Source organism: Oryza glaberrima, chromosome 3 (genome assembly GCF_000147395.1).
Source record: "Oryza glaberrima chromosome 3, OglaRS2, whole genome shotgun sequence".
Taxonomy (NCBI): domain Eukaryota; kingdom Viridiplantae; phylum Streptophyta; class Magnoliopsida; order Poales; family Poaceae; genus Oryza; species Oryza glaberrima.
This window is the reverse complement of record NC_068328.1, coordinates 596343-612435: the sequence shown is the minus strand read 5'-3', so window position 1 is coordinate 612435 and position 16093 is coordinate 596343. Positions and strand designations below refer to the sequence as shown.

At 45.6% G+C, this 16093-nt stretch overlaps 1 protein-coding gene and 1 long non-coding RNA gene across 2 annotated transcripts; one reads left to right on the top strand and one right to left on the bottom strand.

Moving 5' to 3' along the window:
* The first annotated feature begins 83 nt into the window (after positions 1–83).
* Positions 84–1411, top strand: LOC127767020 (uncharacterized). The gene is made up of 3 exons (XR_008016327.1): positions 84–216; positions 296–495; positions 961–1411. It is a non-coding gene; the product is annotated as an uncharacterized LOC127767020 (long non-coding RNA).
* Positions 1412–11941: 10530 nt separating this feature from the next.
* LOC127767015 (uncharacterized) lies at positions 11942–15460 on the bottom strand. The gene is made up of 6 exons (XM_052292217.1): positions 14259–15460; positions 14084–14156; positions 13846–13996; positions 13400–13631; positions 13221–13327; positions 11942–12440 (listed from the first exon to the last, which is right to left on the bottom strand). Exons 1-5 carry the CDS (start codon positions 15403–15405, stop codon positions 13221–13223), a joined length of 1710 nt encoding a protein of 569 aa, XP_052148177.1. The 5' UTR covers positions 15406–15460; the 3' UTR covers positions 11942–12440.
* Between the last annotated feature and the right edge of the window lie 633 nt (positions 15461–16093).

The window sequence follows — 16093 nt, the reverse complement described above, 5'->3', positions numbered from 1 at the left end:
TGCTCCTAGTTAACCTCTATCCACTATACCTTTCCGTATCTTTGTACTGTTGTTGTGTTTGATCATTTTGATTTCATTTGCAGGTCACCATGGTTCTTGAAATGTATGGTTCTGCCCAAGTCCGATACACATGGCGGGGGCAATATGTTAACAGGTCTACCCCGCACAAAAGTCAGAAGGTCCTTGGACCTTGTAAGGACCAAAGGAAATTAGGAGGTATATTCTTAATTAATCTATTTTTGTGAACCTGTGCTTCTTTTTGCACTTGTTGCTTTACTGGTGTATCCTTGTGCAGGGAAATGCGCCTATTTTAGTACATGCACCGCTCTTGAAGCACACCAAAGATTGAAGACAAATCAGCCCTGTCCTGAACTCTCCTGGAGTGATCTTGAGACTCAAGCCCTTGCTCTCAAAGATGTGGACAAATCATCAGGACGTATCAGCAATTGTCTGACTGTTTTCAAGCAGACAGGCGCACGCTACTACAACTCAGAGGTAAAACATATTTTATTTATAATACATGAAATTTGAACACATGTTCTCCTAACAAACTCTAAGGTGCTATCATAAATACTAGTTTAGTCAGCTGAAACTTTTGTAACATCCAAAAAAAAAATGGTAAACTTAAAAAGTTTTAGATATATGAATATTGAATACATCAGCGAGGATCCTAGAAAATTGCTTGGATTTATGTGTTGGTTAGCAAGACTTGAAGATTAAACCATAAATATTTTTAATTCTAAGGGTAAAAATGGCAATATAGGCGAACCACGAGGCAAATATCATTAAAAGGGGATCAAAGTGGTATTTAAAAATAAAATTATAACTTTTTGAGTGGACTCAGATTAATTACATTATTTATAGTACCATTTCTTGGAGTGTATTGAAGTGGAAGTGGCCACTACCTACTGTCTCAACCGAAAAAAAAACATTGATCCTATCTTTCTTTTTTTGAAGCAGGGCAGAGTCAAGATAAAGGACTTTGAAAAAATGGATCCACGTAGCATACTTGCTGTTGATCATGCAATCAATAAGTACTTGAGTGTGGGCCCAATGATCGGTACTTTTGGCGTATATTGCTCTGCCTTCGATTTGTATGGGGAATCAGAGTTTGTTGATGAAATCTTTTTCCCCCATCCTTCTCACTGGACCTGGGGTCATGTAGTGGTCATTACCGGATTCGGTGTCCAAGGCATCTATCCTTTCTGGGAGTTTCAGAACAGTTATGGTCCCTTGTGGCGTGGAGCTGCCCGGGGGTTTGGACAACTTTACGCCGTCTATGTACTTAGTCTTTATGGTATTACAATGGCTTAGTTGCATGTCATGCAGACTTTGAAGTATGAAATTGAGGTTTTAGTATTCTGGGTCTGTTTTGTTACCTAAATAATACTACTTATTTGTGTTTGAACTATTGTGTGGTGCAAACTGATTGTTTTTTTTTTATCTTTGTATTCGGTTTCTTTTGGTAATTAGAAATCTTGATTCGGACTACGGATGCTAATGGATTAGACATACTTTTAGATAAAGTGGTGCGCCATTTGCTTCCATGTGAAAACTTTATTAGCTTCCTAAACTGGGTGTTCTCTACAAACACAACTCAAAGCAAAACATCTCTTGCATAAATTTTAAAATGATGTTGCTAAAAATCTGTCGACGGATTTTGCTGTTGATTTTACTCAATTTTTTACGGCATCCTATCGGCATGCATACGGTGCTAGGCAATGTGTATATCGGCAACACACGGCTTTATTGCCAGTGTGTTGCAACAAACAAACATAAATCTTATATCTAATTAAAAAATACGTCGAAACAATATGTTTCGATTATTTGGCTCCGTTTGTTTGAAACAGGTCTCGATTTCGAGCTTAATACAAAACGGATTCACTCTGATTAATGGGAAAACGGGAAAGAGGAGTTAAGAACCGAATCGATTTCGAGCTTAAAACAAACGGAATTGCTAGTTTACTGTCGACAGTAAACAGGGGAAAAACTAAATTCGACCGTCGGATTCGCCTCAAGATTAGTGCTAGCACGTTGGTGGAAAAAATCCGCGTGATAACTGTAATTTGTCTGCTGCGTGCTGGTAGCCACTTCATCTCTTGCAAGTTTTTGAAAAGTTTGCAAGTTACAGTTAGTTATACTCTAGTTACACCCTAGTTACCATTGTAGTTACACTCTAGTTACATCGTAGTTACATTGTAACTACATAGTAACTATACTATAACTATACTATATTGTTATCTCTATATTTATTAGATATAAAGTTGCATATATTATTTTAATACATATATACAAGTTATTATTATTATAGTATATAGTTCTAGTGAAATTATATACTGTAGTTAGATTTGAAAGTTTTCCTCTCAATAAACACTCGACAGTTTTTTAGCTAATCCTAAAAAAAAAACGGATTCACTCCGATTATTCGGAAAACGGAAAGAGGAGTAAGCAACCGAATCAACCAATTTTGGATTATCTCAAAGGAAGCGCGCGTCGGAGGATATACTCTGGCCGGCGGCGGGCAACGTGGGGCGCGTCGATGGTCTCGGGATAGCGACCGTCCACCCGCAGCGGCTCTAGCGGAGGCGTAGCTGTCTGATCCAGGCGAAGCTGGCGCGGCGACCCACCTTAGCCTGGACAAACCGTCCAAACCTATCCTTGCGCCGTCTCACCGCCATCTCGATCCACAACAGCTGCACGCAGGCCAAGAAACCCACCGAGGAGAGAGACGAGGGAAGAGGAGACAAAGAGGAGCGGCCAGTAGAATTGAAGCAGGAGTTAATTGGATTCATGCCATTGCAATTTTCACCGTTTTAAGATACACAGCATCTCCAACAGCATATCTAAATTAGACTTTCTAAGAGCATCCCCGGCAGCTCTTCTATCCCACCCTCCATATGAGAAATGGCGTATGGAAGAAAAAAAAAAGAGGCTCTAGTAGACACTCCAAAACATCCTCCAAAAATAGACATCCGCTCCTCACGCCATCCGGTTCTCCCGCCCCCATCCAGATCGATCCTACCTTCGCCGGCCGCCGTCGCACGTCCCTGTCCTCCCTCTTCACTTGGCGTGGTGGTGGGGTGGCGTGCAGCATCGCTGCCGACGCAGCAGGAGGCGACGATGGTGGTGGGGAAAGGAGGAGGTGGCTGGCGGCGGCTGTGGGCGACGACGGCGCAGCGAGTGAAACAGGCGACGACTGGATCGACAAATAAGGGCGGGGATGGCGGCCGAGGGCGGTGCGCGCGGCCGTGGGCTGGCGCGGCAGCGCTTGGCGTCTGGGAGGCGGCGGGACGGCGTACGCCGGAGGGAGGTGGCTCGGCGCGACGGCCGGGTCACGGGGAGAGGGGAAGCCGGCCGCCCGCGCCTGCCCGCCCGCTTCCGCCCGCGCCTGCGCCTGCCCGCCCGCCTCAGCTAGCGCCTGCGCCTGCGCCCACCCGGGCCCCGCCTCCGCCCGTCGGCCGCCCCCTGCCTGGTAGAAGAGAGAGAAGAGAGAAGAGAGAAGAGGAATAGAAGAGAGAAGAAGTGTTGAGAAAGGAGAGGTAGAAAAGAGAAATTAATTTAAAATAGATGGCAGTTGAAAGATAATTGTAAAATATAGGATGAAGGATGTAATATGGATGATCTGCTGGAATAAAGAGAAATATGGAGTGAGAATCTTTTTGGAGGATCATCCAAATAGCAATATGGAGGATAAAATTTAGATGAGCTGCTGGGGATGCTCTAAATACCCATATAGCCAACAATCCAATTGATTTGGTAGTCAAACTAAGTGTTCGCTCCAACAGACTTTGTATTCCCTTCTTCCTCCTCTTCTCCCGCATCGCCTCCATCAATCCATCCTCGACTGCCTCGCGGCGGCAACGGCGATGGCTCCCAGCGCACGAGGCGGGAGGCGGCGGCGGCGATGGTTCCCCGCGCACGCGAGGCGGCGGCGTCAGCGGCGACGACGGCTCCCCGTGCGCGAGGTGGGAGGCGGTGGCGGCTCCCCGCGCGCGCGAGGCGCGAGGCGGCGGCGGCGATGGCTCCCCGCGCGGTAGCGGCGATGCAGATGGCGACGGCTCCCCATTGGCCCATCCTCGAGCTCCTCACCGGCCCTTTCTGAAGCGAGGACGTGCGCGAGAGGTGGAAGGCGGTGCCGACGAGATCCGAGCGCGCGCGAGGTGGAAGGCGCCGACGTTGAGATACAGGAGCACGCGACGCGACGACGACGACGGATCCGCTCTTCGTCGGCCTCGTCCTCCTCAACAACCGTGCACGCAAGGCTGGCTCGGTCGGGAAGCCATCGGGCCTTCACCGTCGAGCCTCCCTTGCCGGAGGCGGAGGGGGTGGCAACGGAGGCCGCGTGGCCGCTGAATCCACACCGGGGCGGAGCAAGGAGACCGCGCGGAAATTGCCTCTGAGACGGATGGGGAGGTGGCGGCGGCGGCGGCAACTGCTTGAGGCGAGGGGATTTTCGATGGCGCGACGATGGGGAGGTGGCGACGCTTCCGCCGAGGGAGCCAACTCGGTCCGGAGCATCGGCGACGGTGGCACGCTTCTCTCTCCACTCCCTTGACGCTGGCGGCCGACGAGCAGGAGGCCGCGGGTGACGCTCGCCGTCCTGCTGCCCCACCGCCGCATCCACCTCCTTCCCTGCTCTCAACCGACGCGGGTAGTGCAGGGATTCAGATTGGGTGACATAGGGTAGCTATGTCACAAGGTGACAGCGTAGATCTCAGCCCTCCAAACCAAATCCAACGGCTGAGATTCGTGCACGTCATCACGAGTTAAAATTTAACTCGTAGGAGTGAAAATTTTACTAGGAGTAAAATTTCAGGAGTTAAAATTTAACTGGAGTTAAATTTTAACTCGTGATAATGTGGACGAATTTCAGCCGTTGAATTTGGTTTGGAGGGCTAGGATCTACGCTATGTCACCTTGTGACATGCCTACCCTATGTCACCCAATCTGAATCCGTAGTGCAGGCCTGCAGGGAGAGAGAAGCCTCTCCAGTGTGGGGCCCACCAATGGCAAGGCAGGTTGGACTGGTCAAATTTGGCTAGTGAGAGGATGAGTTTGGCCAGTCATTTGGCTTAGCCATCCTGATAGAGATGCTGTTGGAGTAGAATTTTTTTTGCTAAAATAGCCAAAATTTAGCTTGGAGAGTCTATTAGAGAGTCTGTTGGAGTTGCTCTTACTATCCACATATTTGTAACCATATCATCATAATTATATATATATTTGATACATGCAACTACTTACCCCTTCACCTCATGACTTATTTAGTTGGAGAAAATTTTTTTGGTCTGGTTGTCATATCGGATATATGGACACACATTTAAAGTATTAAACGTAGTCTAATAACAAAACAAATTACATATTCCGCTAGAAAACCGCGAGACAAATTTATTAAGCCTAATTAATCTATCATTAGTAAATATTTACTGTAGCATCACATTGTCAAATCATTGCGTAATTAGGCTTAAAAGATTCATCTTGCAATTTACACGCAATCTGTGTAATTGTTTTTTTCTACATTTAATACTAAACATTCGATGTGACAGTGTGAATTTTTTTTTTAGAAACTAAACGAGGCCTCATTTTTTGAATTATTTGGACCAAACTACCCTTATATTCTTGGTTCTTTAAGAGAGAAGAGAATTTATTTGTTGTGTTTCACCGAAACCTGCAGCTAGATTCCCGAAGTAGCGCACAAACAGTGACATGGCAGAAATTCTTCACTATTTGATACCACACGTGCGCACATGAATTTTGTAGCTTTTTTTCCCACGACCTTCTCCTCGTTTGATGATGAAGAACTAGCGGTGAACAGGAAGCTCGTGGCTCGTTAGCTCGCTCAGCTCGGCTCAGCTCGTTTGATTTTTCTAACGAACCGAGCAGGCATTTCAGCTCGTTAGACATAACGAGCCAGCTTGAGCTGGCTCGCGAGCTGCTTGCAAGATTTAACGAGCTAGGGGTTACCAGGCCACACAGGTCCACATACCAACAACCCACGTAACGTATGGCCCATTGGCCCAATAGACACATAAAAAAAAGGGTAAATTGGAACCATGCCATTATAATTTTGCAAAGTTTAAGATATGGCATCGGTATCTCAATGACATGTAGGACCCACATGAGTCAACGACATGTGGGTCAGGATGGCATATCTTAAATTTTGCAAAATTATAATGGCATGGTTCTAATTTTCCAAAAAAAAAAACGCTAGTTCACCCAAGCGTCCCTGAGTCCCTATCCGGTCCGCCGCTGTCATCAGTTCACATCTCGCATCGCAGGCTCGCAGCTCTCCATTTGCCCATCGCCATCGTCGACGCCGCCGCGTGAGCGCCACCGCCCACCGCGCCAAGCCGCCGCCGCCAACTCCCATCGCCATCGGCGCCGCCGCCAGCTGCCTCACCGCCGCCGCCAGCTGCCGCGCGGGGAAGATGATGCGTTGGTGTTCGGGGTCTCCTGCCGCGCGGACGAGGCCACGACGCCGATGGAGCCGGGTCTTCTGCGGCGGGATTTGCAGATCCAAGCGGGCGGCGTGGGTTCGCTCGTCGGATGTGTGGATTTAAGAGAGAGGTGAGGTGAGGTGAATGCGGGGCGTTGGCGTGAAGATCTACAGCGTCTTCTTCAAGCTTTAGTCGTTCGTCGCGGCGGCGGAGGGGAAGACGATGCGGCGGGGTTTGGGGTTTCCTGTCGCGCGGCCTTCTCCACGGCGTCGCCTCCAAGGACCTCCACATCGACCCCAATTCCTCCCTCTCCGTCCGCATCTTCCTCCCCACCCCGCCGCTACACCCACACAGCCTAGGGCTCCGCCCGCGCCGCGCCAATGAGCCACCGCCCGCCACCACCATCGCCAGCCGCCAGGTTGGATGGTTTGGATGGGTTGGCTCGCGAGCCTAACAAGCTAGCTCGAGCTTTCAAACGAGCCGAGCCGAGCTGGGTTTTTAGCTCGTTACGCCTAACAAGCTTGACCGAGCCGAGCCGAGTTGGCTCGCTATCCACCCCTGTGAAGAACCAACCAAGCAAGGTTGGGATAAAGAGAGAAAAGAAGAACAAAAGAAGCAGTGGGGAAGAAAGAATTTTTACAGGAGACCTTTCTTCTCTCACCATTAGGTCTGGTTTAGTTCCTATTTTTTTTCTCAGAAACGTCACATCGAATCTTTGGACACATGTATAGAGCATTAAATATAGATAAAAAATGAAAACTAATTACACTTTTTGCATGGAAATCGCGAGATGAATCTTTTGAGCCTAATTAGTCCATGATTAGTCATAAGTGCTACAGTAACCCACATGTACTAATGACGGGTTAATTAGGCTTAATAAATTCGTCTCGCGGTTTCCAAGCGAGTTATGAAATTAGTTTTTTCATTCGTGTCTAAAAACCCCTTGGACATCCGGTCAAACGTCCGATTCAAATTTTCTTTTCACGAACTAAATAGGCAGGGCCTTATTGTTGTCATCTCGTTTGACGAAAATGTACGCTTGCTTGCAGACGCAAGCATGCTAGCACACAACCTGCTCGAGCAAACGCCGACGTCGAGTTCAGCACACAATTTGTTGTTCGCAGAAGGCGAGGAGGCAGACGATGTGCAGGTGGCATACAGGGTCGTCGAGCACGTTGAGCTCTTGGCAGAATACGCGATGGAGGCGCTCACTGCTGCGGTGGACCTTGACAGCAGCGATGGCGTTGGCGATGCGCACGAGGCACACCGTGCTGAACCCGCCTTTGCCGACAAAGGTAGAGGATGGCTGCCGTCCAAGCTATCTCTACCGCCGGCAAGGAAGAGCATGGGTTGAGACCAGGTCGGATCTGGATAGTGGGGAGCAGACGAACAAGAGAGAGTGGAGGGGACGAAGAAAGAAGACATGGTAATTTGGTCCAAAAATTTCAGAAAATGAGAAGTAGGGGCATATATTCAATAACTGTTAAAATGAGAAGTAATGATAAGAATGATGTGATTGTGGAGGGTTTAAATACCCCTGAGCTGAAAAAGAGAGGTGGCTCAAAACCAAAAAAGAAAAAAATGAGATGTCTTTTTTGGAATGTGAGGTTTGGGGAACAAAGCTAGGAGAAGACAATTAAAGAGGTGATCAAAGAAAGAGATGTAGACTTACTTTGTGTACAGGAAACAAAGAAAGAGAGCTTTACTGATAAAGAGTTGAATTCCTTTCAAGGTGACAAAAGTTTTTCCTGGTCCTGGAAAGCAGCTACAGGTGCTTCAGGAGGGATCTTGATAGGTATCAATGCTGAGTTGATGGAGGTTCTAGAAAATCATGTGGGAGCTTTCTTTCTGAGCTGTCTGGTTAAAAATAAGAGTGATAATTTCTGTTGGGAATTTATAGGGGTTTATGGTCTTGTTACCGATTCCTTGAAACCTGTTTTCCTTGAAGATTTGAGGTGGCACATTCAATTTAGACAAAACCCATATATCATTGGAGGTGATCTCAACATGTATAGATTTGCCTGTGAAAAATCAAATACTAATCTAGACACTAGAGCTATGGGGCTTTTTAACTCTTTCATTTCTAACTTTGACCTTAGAGACCTTTATAGAAGTGGGCCTAGGTTTACTTGGTCTAACAAGAAAGATATCCCTACTCAAGAAGTCCTAGATAGAGTGTTGGGGGCCTAGGTTTACCTGGTCTAACAAGAAAGATATCCCTACTCAAGAAGTCCTAGATAGAGTGTTGGTGAGTGATTCCTGGGAAGATAAATTCCCTAATTCTACTCTTTCCTCCCTTCTCAGAGTTGGTTCAGATCATACCCCCTGCTCTTGGACACTGGAGATGACCTTGCTAAGAGACCCAGTTATTTTATATTCGAATCAGCCTGGTTAATTACAGAAGGCTTCAGAGAGATGGTGGTGAACAAAACGATTCCTAGAGACAGTAGTTACATTTTAGACTTTTGAATAGGAAACAGTCTGATTTGAGAAGATTCCTTAAAGATGGGGTTTGAATAGTATTAGAGAGAGAGATATGATTAAGCAAAACTTGAAGAGTTTGTTATTGGACCTGGACTCTCAAGATATGGATACAACTCTTTCTGTTGAGGAATGGGAGAAAAGATACAAAATAGAGGAAGACTTAGAGCAAATCTATGAGATGGAGGAACTTTATTGGCATAAGAGATGTGGGGATCAAGAACTGCTGTTGGGAGATAGAAATACTGAATTCTTTCACAGAACTGCTAATGGCAGGAAAATGAGGTGTACCATAACTGCCCTGGAGATAGATGATCAGATGATATCTGATAAAGAGCTTTTAACTAAACAAATTTTAGATTACTACAAATCCTTGCCAGACAACAATTGTTCTGCCAGAGGTCAGTGGAACAAAAAGACTACTTTACAAGACCTTTCTGTATAGATGAGTTGGACAAGGTCCTTAAAGAAGCCAAACTGAATACTGCCCTTGGTCCTGATGGTTTCAATGTTCATTTCTATAGAGTTTTTTGGCCTGAGATTAGAAATGACCTGTTTGAGATGCTCTTTGATAACAATCTATATCTGAAGAGGTTGAACTTTGGAGTTATTTCCTTGATTCCCAAGAACAAGGACCCAACTGACATAAAGCAATTTAGACCAATCTGTGTGCTGAATGATCGCTTTAAATTTATAAGCAAGGTGATCACCAACAAGTTCTCAGAGGTGGCCCAAACAGTTATTTCTCCTACCCAGACTGCTTTTATTCCAGGAAGGTTTATTTTGGAAGGATGTGTCATTATCCAGGAGGTGCTCCATGAACTGAAACAGAAGAAACTAAAAGGAGTGATCCTGAAGATAGATTTTGAAAAAGCATATGACAGAGTTTGCTGGTCCTTTCTTTTTGAGGTTTTAGAAAAAAAAATGTTTCCCTCAAAGATGGATTGACTGGATTAGAGTTTGTGTAGTTGGGGGTAAAGTGTGCATTAACATTAATGGAGAGAGGAGTGATTTCATAACCTATAGGGGTCTTAGACAGGGAGACCCCCCTTCACCTCTCCTCTTTAATTTTGTTAGTGATGCTCTAGCTGCTGCTCTAAATGGTGCTAAACAAGCTGGCCTGCTGTCAGGTTTAGTGCCTAACTTGTTCCCTGGGGGTCTGACTCATTTACAATATGCTGATGATACTGTCATTTTCATCCCTTTTGATGAGTCCCAAATTATCTCAACAAAATTTATCCTTTACTGCTTTGAAGAGATGGCTGGCATGAAAATTAACTACCATAAGAGTGAGGTGTTTACTGTTGGTTTAGATGAATCTGAAGAGCTCAGAGCTGCTTAGATGCTCAATTGCCCCATTGGCAAATTTCCTATGAAATACCTAGGTCTTCCTATAAGCCTAGATAAGATCCTGAAACAAGAGTTAGCTTTCCTTGCCCAGAAAATGGAGAAGAGATTGGGAGTGTGGTCTGGAAACATTCTTTCTCATGCTGGCAAAGCTGTTCATATAAATGCTTGTCTTTCTTCCATCCCTTCTTATGCCATGGGTTTCTATCATTTGTATGAAGGCATTCACCATACTTTTGATTCTATTAGAGCTAGATACTATTGGGCAGGTAACAAACAAGGGAGGAAATATCATATGGTCAAGTGGTCTGACTTAGCCTTTCCTAAAGAGTTTGGTGGACTAGGTCTTACTGAAACAAGGACTTTGAATGCTGCTTTGCTAGCTAAGTGGCTGTTTAAGGTGGAATCTACTGATGAGAGTCTTTGTACAGAGTTGCTTAGAAAGAAATATCTCCAACATGGTGGGGTTTTCCGGTGCTTTCCTGACAGAGTCTCTCAGTTTTGGTCTGGGGTGCTCAATTCGAGAAAATGGATGCATTTGGTCACTGAATGGCAAGTGGGCAGGGGTGCCCATGTGATGTTTTTGCTAGATGTGTGGTCAGGTCCTTGCCCTTTGAGTGTGACCTTTGCTATGCTTTTTACAATTTGCAATCAACAAGAGATCCATTGCTGAGTTGGAGCAAGTTGGTATTGGGGGTTTAACTTTTAGGAGATCTTTTGGACCTATTGAGTTAGAACAATGGAGGCAGGTTAATCAGATAGTAGAGTCCTTGGACCTGAATGATGACCCTGACATTCTGAACTGGAGACTGAACTCAAATAAGAGATTTACCATCAAATCCTTATACAGAGCTATTACTTTTAGAGGGGTCAGTGACACAAGAATGCAAATGATCTGGACTTGCCCTTGCCCCATGAAAATGAAACATTTCCTTTGGCTAGCCATGAGAGATAGAATCCAATCTTGTGAACAATTAAAAATTAAAGGATGGGATGGCTTGGAGAATTGTCTTTTATGTGATGTTAAAGAAACTACTAAGCACATTCTTTTTGACTGCCCTATAGCTTCTTTTGTGTGGTGCATTTGCAGAGATGCTTTTGACTGGGGTGTGAATCCAAAAAACTTTGATGATTTCTTTCTTTTGATTGATCATATGAATCATAAGAAGATTAGAGTTATGACTGCCCTTCTTGCTGCTATTTGCTGGGTTTTGTGGATCACCAGAAATAATATGGTTTTCAGATCCCAATTGGTTTATTCCCCCCTAGTATTTCCATTTCAAATTATCTTATATTTCACAGTGGAAGGCTTTAGGTCGTGCTGGGACCCTGATCTTCTGGAGTCGATCGTAGGGAAGCTGAAGGTGGTGATCGCGGGAGGCGGGAGTACAGGGATAGGCTGATTCTTTCTGCTTTTGGCATGCTGCAAATAGTTCCACCCTTTCTCATGTTTAGAGTTGTTTCTTCGGCAGCTGCGTCTGGTTTGCTAAGACTATCTTTTGTTCTAGTGAGGCTTTGCCTCCCTGTGCTGTAAAATGCTGTGAAGGGTTTATCCCTGAACACCCTTATGGGCTTTCAATAGAAGCCGGGGCCGTCTGGCCTTTTTCTTTTTTTAAAAAAAAAACTGGTGCAATGCACGGACACTTTTCTTTTCCATAACAACGGACATGCATCTTTTCTAGTATTTTCAAAACAAAAAAAACTGGTATCCCCAGCATGAACACATTGTATCTGTTTGTCGGCTTTCTATAAAAGGTGTACAACTCTTGGCACAGATCAGATCAAGCCCAAGACTACAGAAAACCGGCTAGTTCTCTTAGGGCATGTACAAAGGTAGAGTCAGATATGAGCTCTACGTTATCTAGAGACCATCCTACATTAGTTAGAGACAATATGATCTCTAATCATTAATGTATCAAAATACTTTTTCTTACTCTTCTTTCCTTTCTTTCACCACCATGCAACAAAATTTGCTCTAATAAATGCTAAGAGTCGACTCTGAGCCATTGTCATGCATAACAACCATACTCCTTTCTCTTTCTTCCATGTCATCAAATTTACTTGCATGGTAATAGAGAGAGACTACTAATAAAGACCGTTGTACATGCCCTTATACCTGATCAGACTGGCCGGCTGAGCCAGATGCATCCCCTCCTCCATCCATTGCTTTACACGCACCTACGTTTAGACCCCCAAAAACAGTATCACCATCATGAAAAGTACAGATAGCAGAGAGCTTAACAAAAACAAGAAAGGGCATTTGAATGTAGATCATCAGAATGATCAGGAAAGCAAAAATCCCAGATACGGGTCGCTGGGATCGAGGAACGGGGTACGCTACTTGCGAAGAGGTTTTTACAAGGTGGGGACAAAAATGACCCCGCGTTCTCAGGACGAGGACAGCGTTCCCGGGTCAGGAATGCTGCCACCGATCCTGTTTCATGTGACTATCAAACATATGCAGAAAGTTCTGCTTATGGCAACAAGTGTTGACTCGTAATCTCCTTAATAAGTTTGTATAAGTTGCTTTGAACCAGCAAAATAACTAGAAATTAAACTCTAAGAAAAAGATGCGTAACAATATGCCCTAATCTGTGTCTACCTAGCCATCTCCCAACTGTGTTACTCTCATCTGTCGGGGACCCAAATAAGCAAGAAAAACAGAAAGCATGTTCAAGATCCACCATGCTATGCACTACCAGTGAAGTCATGCGTCATGCAGAACCACTACTGATGTGTGAGTTTCTCACTCAACCATGTAAATATACTCACTTTGAGAACTAGGGGCCATTCACTTATAAAATTTCTGGCTTGTTCTAGAACCGTGTTGTCCACATGGATTAAACCATCATGATCAAAATAAAATAAAAATTCTTAGGCTGTTAGGCAGGAAGGCTGATCTTAGGCATTTTACTCAAAAGGACAGTTGGTTTCACTTAAAGTCATCGTAACACATACCTATTGATGCTGATGTGTTCCAGTGGGTACGCGCTGGCCCATAAACGATATTGCGTATGGATGCATAAGACCAGAGCAACAGATACAAATATGCTCTCCGCTGCTGGCTGAAAAAAGATATCATTCATCAGAACTGTATATTTATATCACGCTTAAAATCGTTAAAGTAAAGATGGTACCTGCTATTGCATTTTCATCATGGCCTAATGCTGTAACGGTTACAACATTATCAGGCTCCTTTGCTCCACTCAGTTCAGCGAAGAAAAGTTGTTTCGCCTCACCCCCAGAAATTTTACCATAGAAATTGACATGAAAGTATGATAGCTCAACTTTAAATCTGCCAGTTCTGTTGAAGGTTTCAAATGCATTACTATCCATGTGCTCCGTCTTATCAAGTTCATATGTGGTGCCCTGCATATAGTAAGTGGTATAAATGGTTTTATTGTGCGTTATGCCAGCATATTGAAATAAAAGGGGTGAATAGCCAATCTCAAGTTTCAATGAGCAGTTGTCTATAGATCGATCTTATCAAACATGTATCAAATTGAGTCTTAGGTGAAACATAGAGGACTAATTTGACTATTTATCCAAATAAAAAATAGAACAGATAACCATCAATACTAACATGATGTGTATTCCAATGCTCCATGGCTTGAGATGCACAATTCATCGTCTGGCCTTTTTCTCCACTGTATGCGGTCACATCTTCCACTTGCACGCGTATTGTACGCATCTTGGCATGATATAGGGACATAAACTGCTTGTATAAGTAAATCCTGCGAGTGACAAAATAAGTTAGCAGTGTAAAAAAAAGAAAGAAATAATGAAATCACAGGATATAGTGGATGTGCTTTTTCTCATACCCCTGGAGGAAATCTGGAGCGATACACAACACTCCACCACCCGCGCTACCTCCTTGTTCAGAATTTCTCTGAGCTGTAAACAAAAAAGGGTTATACTCATGGGAAGCAGTGGAGACAAATAGTCATAAGAAGCAATAGAGACAATAGCAGTAGGTGGTGAGTGGTGGTGTATCACCTGACAGAGTGGGCAGATGTGGCAGCAGCTCCCAGGAATGGAAGGATTGACTCGAGACGAGGTTAGGTAAAGGCTGCGCAGTGTTGTAGGAGTTATGAACGTCGACAAGGATTTCTTTCTCCAAATCGACGCCAAAGAGGGAGTTTTGCAGGCGGAAGTAGATGCAGGGAGCCTTAGGGTGGAAGAAAGCAAGGACGGGCAACGTCTTAGGCAGCCTTGCGATCTTGTAGTCTTTCAATCCCCAAATCTGCAGAAAGGTGATATTATCGTAGTTGGGAACCCACCGCATTGAGTCTGAATTGTCGGCCTGCGCTACTAGTGTCCACACACTGAGGTTGCGCATGCCAAGGTTGTCTACGTTGCGATGGTCCATGTCAACGAACCTCAGATTGCCGCCGCTGACCTTCACGAAGCGGTGCCTGTGGATATCGGGCGGTTCCGGATCTCTGGCTGGCAACGACTTGCCGGGCGGGAGTTGGATAAAGGAGAGAGCCGGCGGTTTGATGAGGGGATCCCAGGAGATGAGGCCGTATGAGAGGTCCACCCACCATAGTCTGCCATTGTGCGAGAGCACGCAGTCGGGGTTGAAGCGATCGAGCGTAGTCGGGAGGCGGATCCGGTCCATGCTCCACCTCCCCACGTGGGATTCGAAGCGGAGGAGGGAGACACGGTTGCCGCCGCCGTCCATGAGTCGGATCTGGGCGACCACGAAGCGGCCGCCTGTGTTGGATGGGATAAAAAGGATCCCGGCATTGGCCGGATATGCGAGTATCTCGGAATTGGGGAGGCAGCGAGCGATGTTGTTAATCTGGTCCACGATGATGTAGGAGGCCACGAAGGGCGAGCTCGAGACCGTGGCCGCAAAGCCTGGGACCCTGACGCTGATAGGAGACACGGAACTCGCCTTGCGCAGTATAACTTGGACAAGGAAGAGGCCGCCCGAGGGGTCGACGGCGATAATGGATGGATTGTTGGGGTCGCTGTGCGTGATGGCTTCCGGGAGGAGGCGCTGCCCGATGGTGAGATGGGAGACGAGCGGGGCCTGAGAAAGGGTGAAAGTTACGTCGCCCGGCACGACCTCGTCGCTCACGAATGCTACGCGGCTGAAGACGACCCACGACGGCGGCGACGACGAGGAGGAGGCCATTTCTGGCGAGGGAGCTAGGGATCGAAGGTGGTGGTCTCTGTGGCGGCGGAGACGAGAGAGACCAACACGATGATGCGGATTGGGGTTTTTGGGGTTCTATCGCCTTTCCCCCCGATACTTCTTGGGCCAGGCCCTTCGTGCACTTGTTGACTGTGCCCATTGGAATAAGTTTACGGAAGAACCCTCAACTTAACAGCGAGATTTTTTTTTAAGGTCCCTTAACCACAAAACCAGAAATATATACCCCTAAACTCACTCGAACCGTTCAAAGAGGTCCCATGGCAGTATTTTTTTTCCGTTTTTCTGATATGGCATCCTAGTTAGAAACAATAAAAAATAATAAAATATGTGGGGCCCACATGTAAGTGACTCATAAAAAATACAAATGCTTGCAATACAATTAGGCCTTTCTTTACGAATTATAAGATAGAGAAAGACAATGTAGCATCTCACGATTTCTCAACAGCAGCTGGGCTATACTGCTTGGCCATTTGAGATGCAAGAAATTTCTCCTGCCCATGAGGAGTGTCTGGATCAATGAAATCCTCGGTATTCTCATCCTCAACCGCTTTCTTTCTTTGCTTCTTCTCACTTTTTTTAGGACCATCTGAAGCTGCTTGTGCCTACAGAAAAGTCAATCAGCGTAGAAAAAGAAGAAAATCCATCTCCACAGAGCATCTGTTTGATT

Coding starts and splice junctions, on each gene's coding strand:
- LOC127767015 (XM_052292217.1), bottom strand. CDS start 15,405: ATGGCCTCCTCCTCGTCGTCGCCGCCGTCGTGGGTCGTCTTCAGCCGC. Junction 14,157..14,258: donor ACATCTGCCCACTCTGTCAG/GTGATACACCAC, acceptor TTTTGTTTACAG/CTCAGAGAAATTCTGAACAA. Junction 13,632..13,845: donor AGCATTGGAATACACATCAT/GTTAGTATTGAT, acceptor TACTATATGCAG/GGCACCACATATGAACTTGA.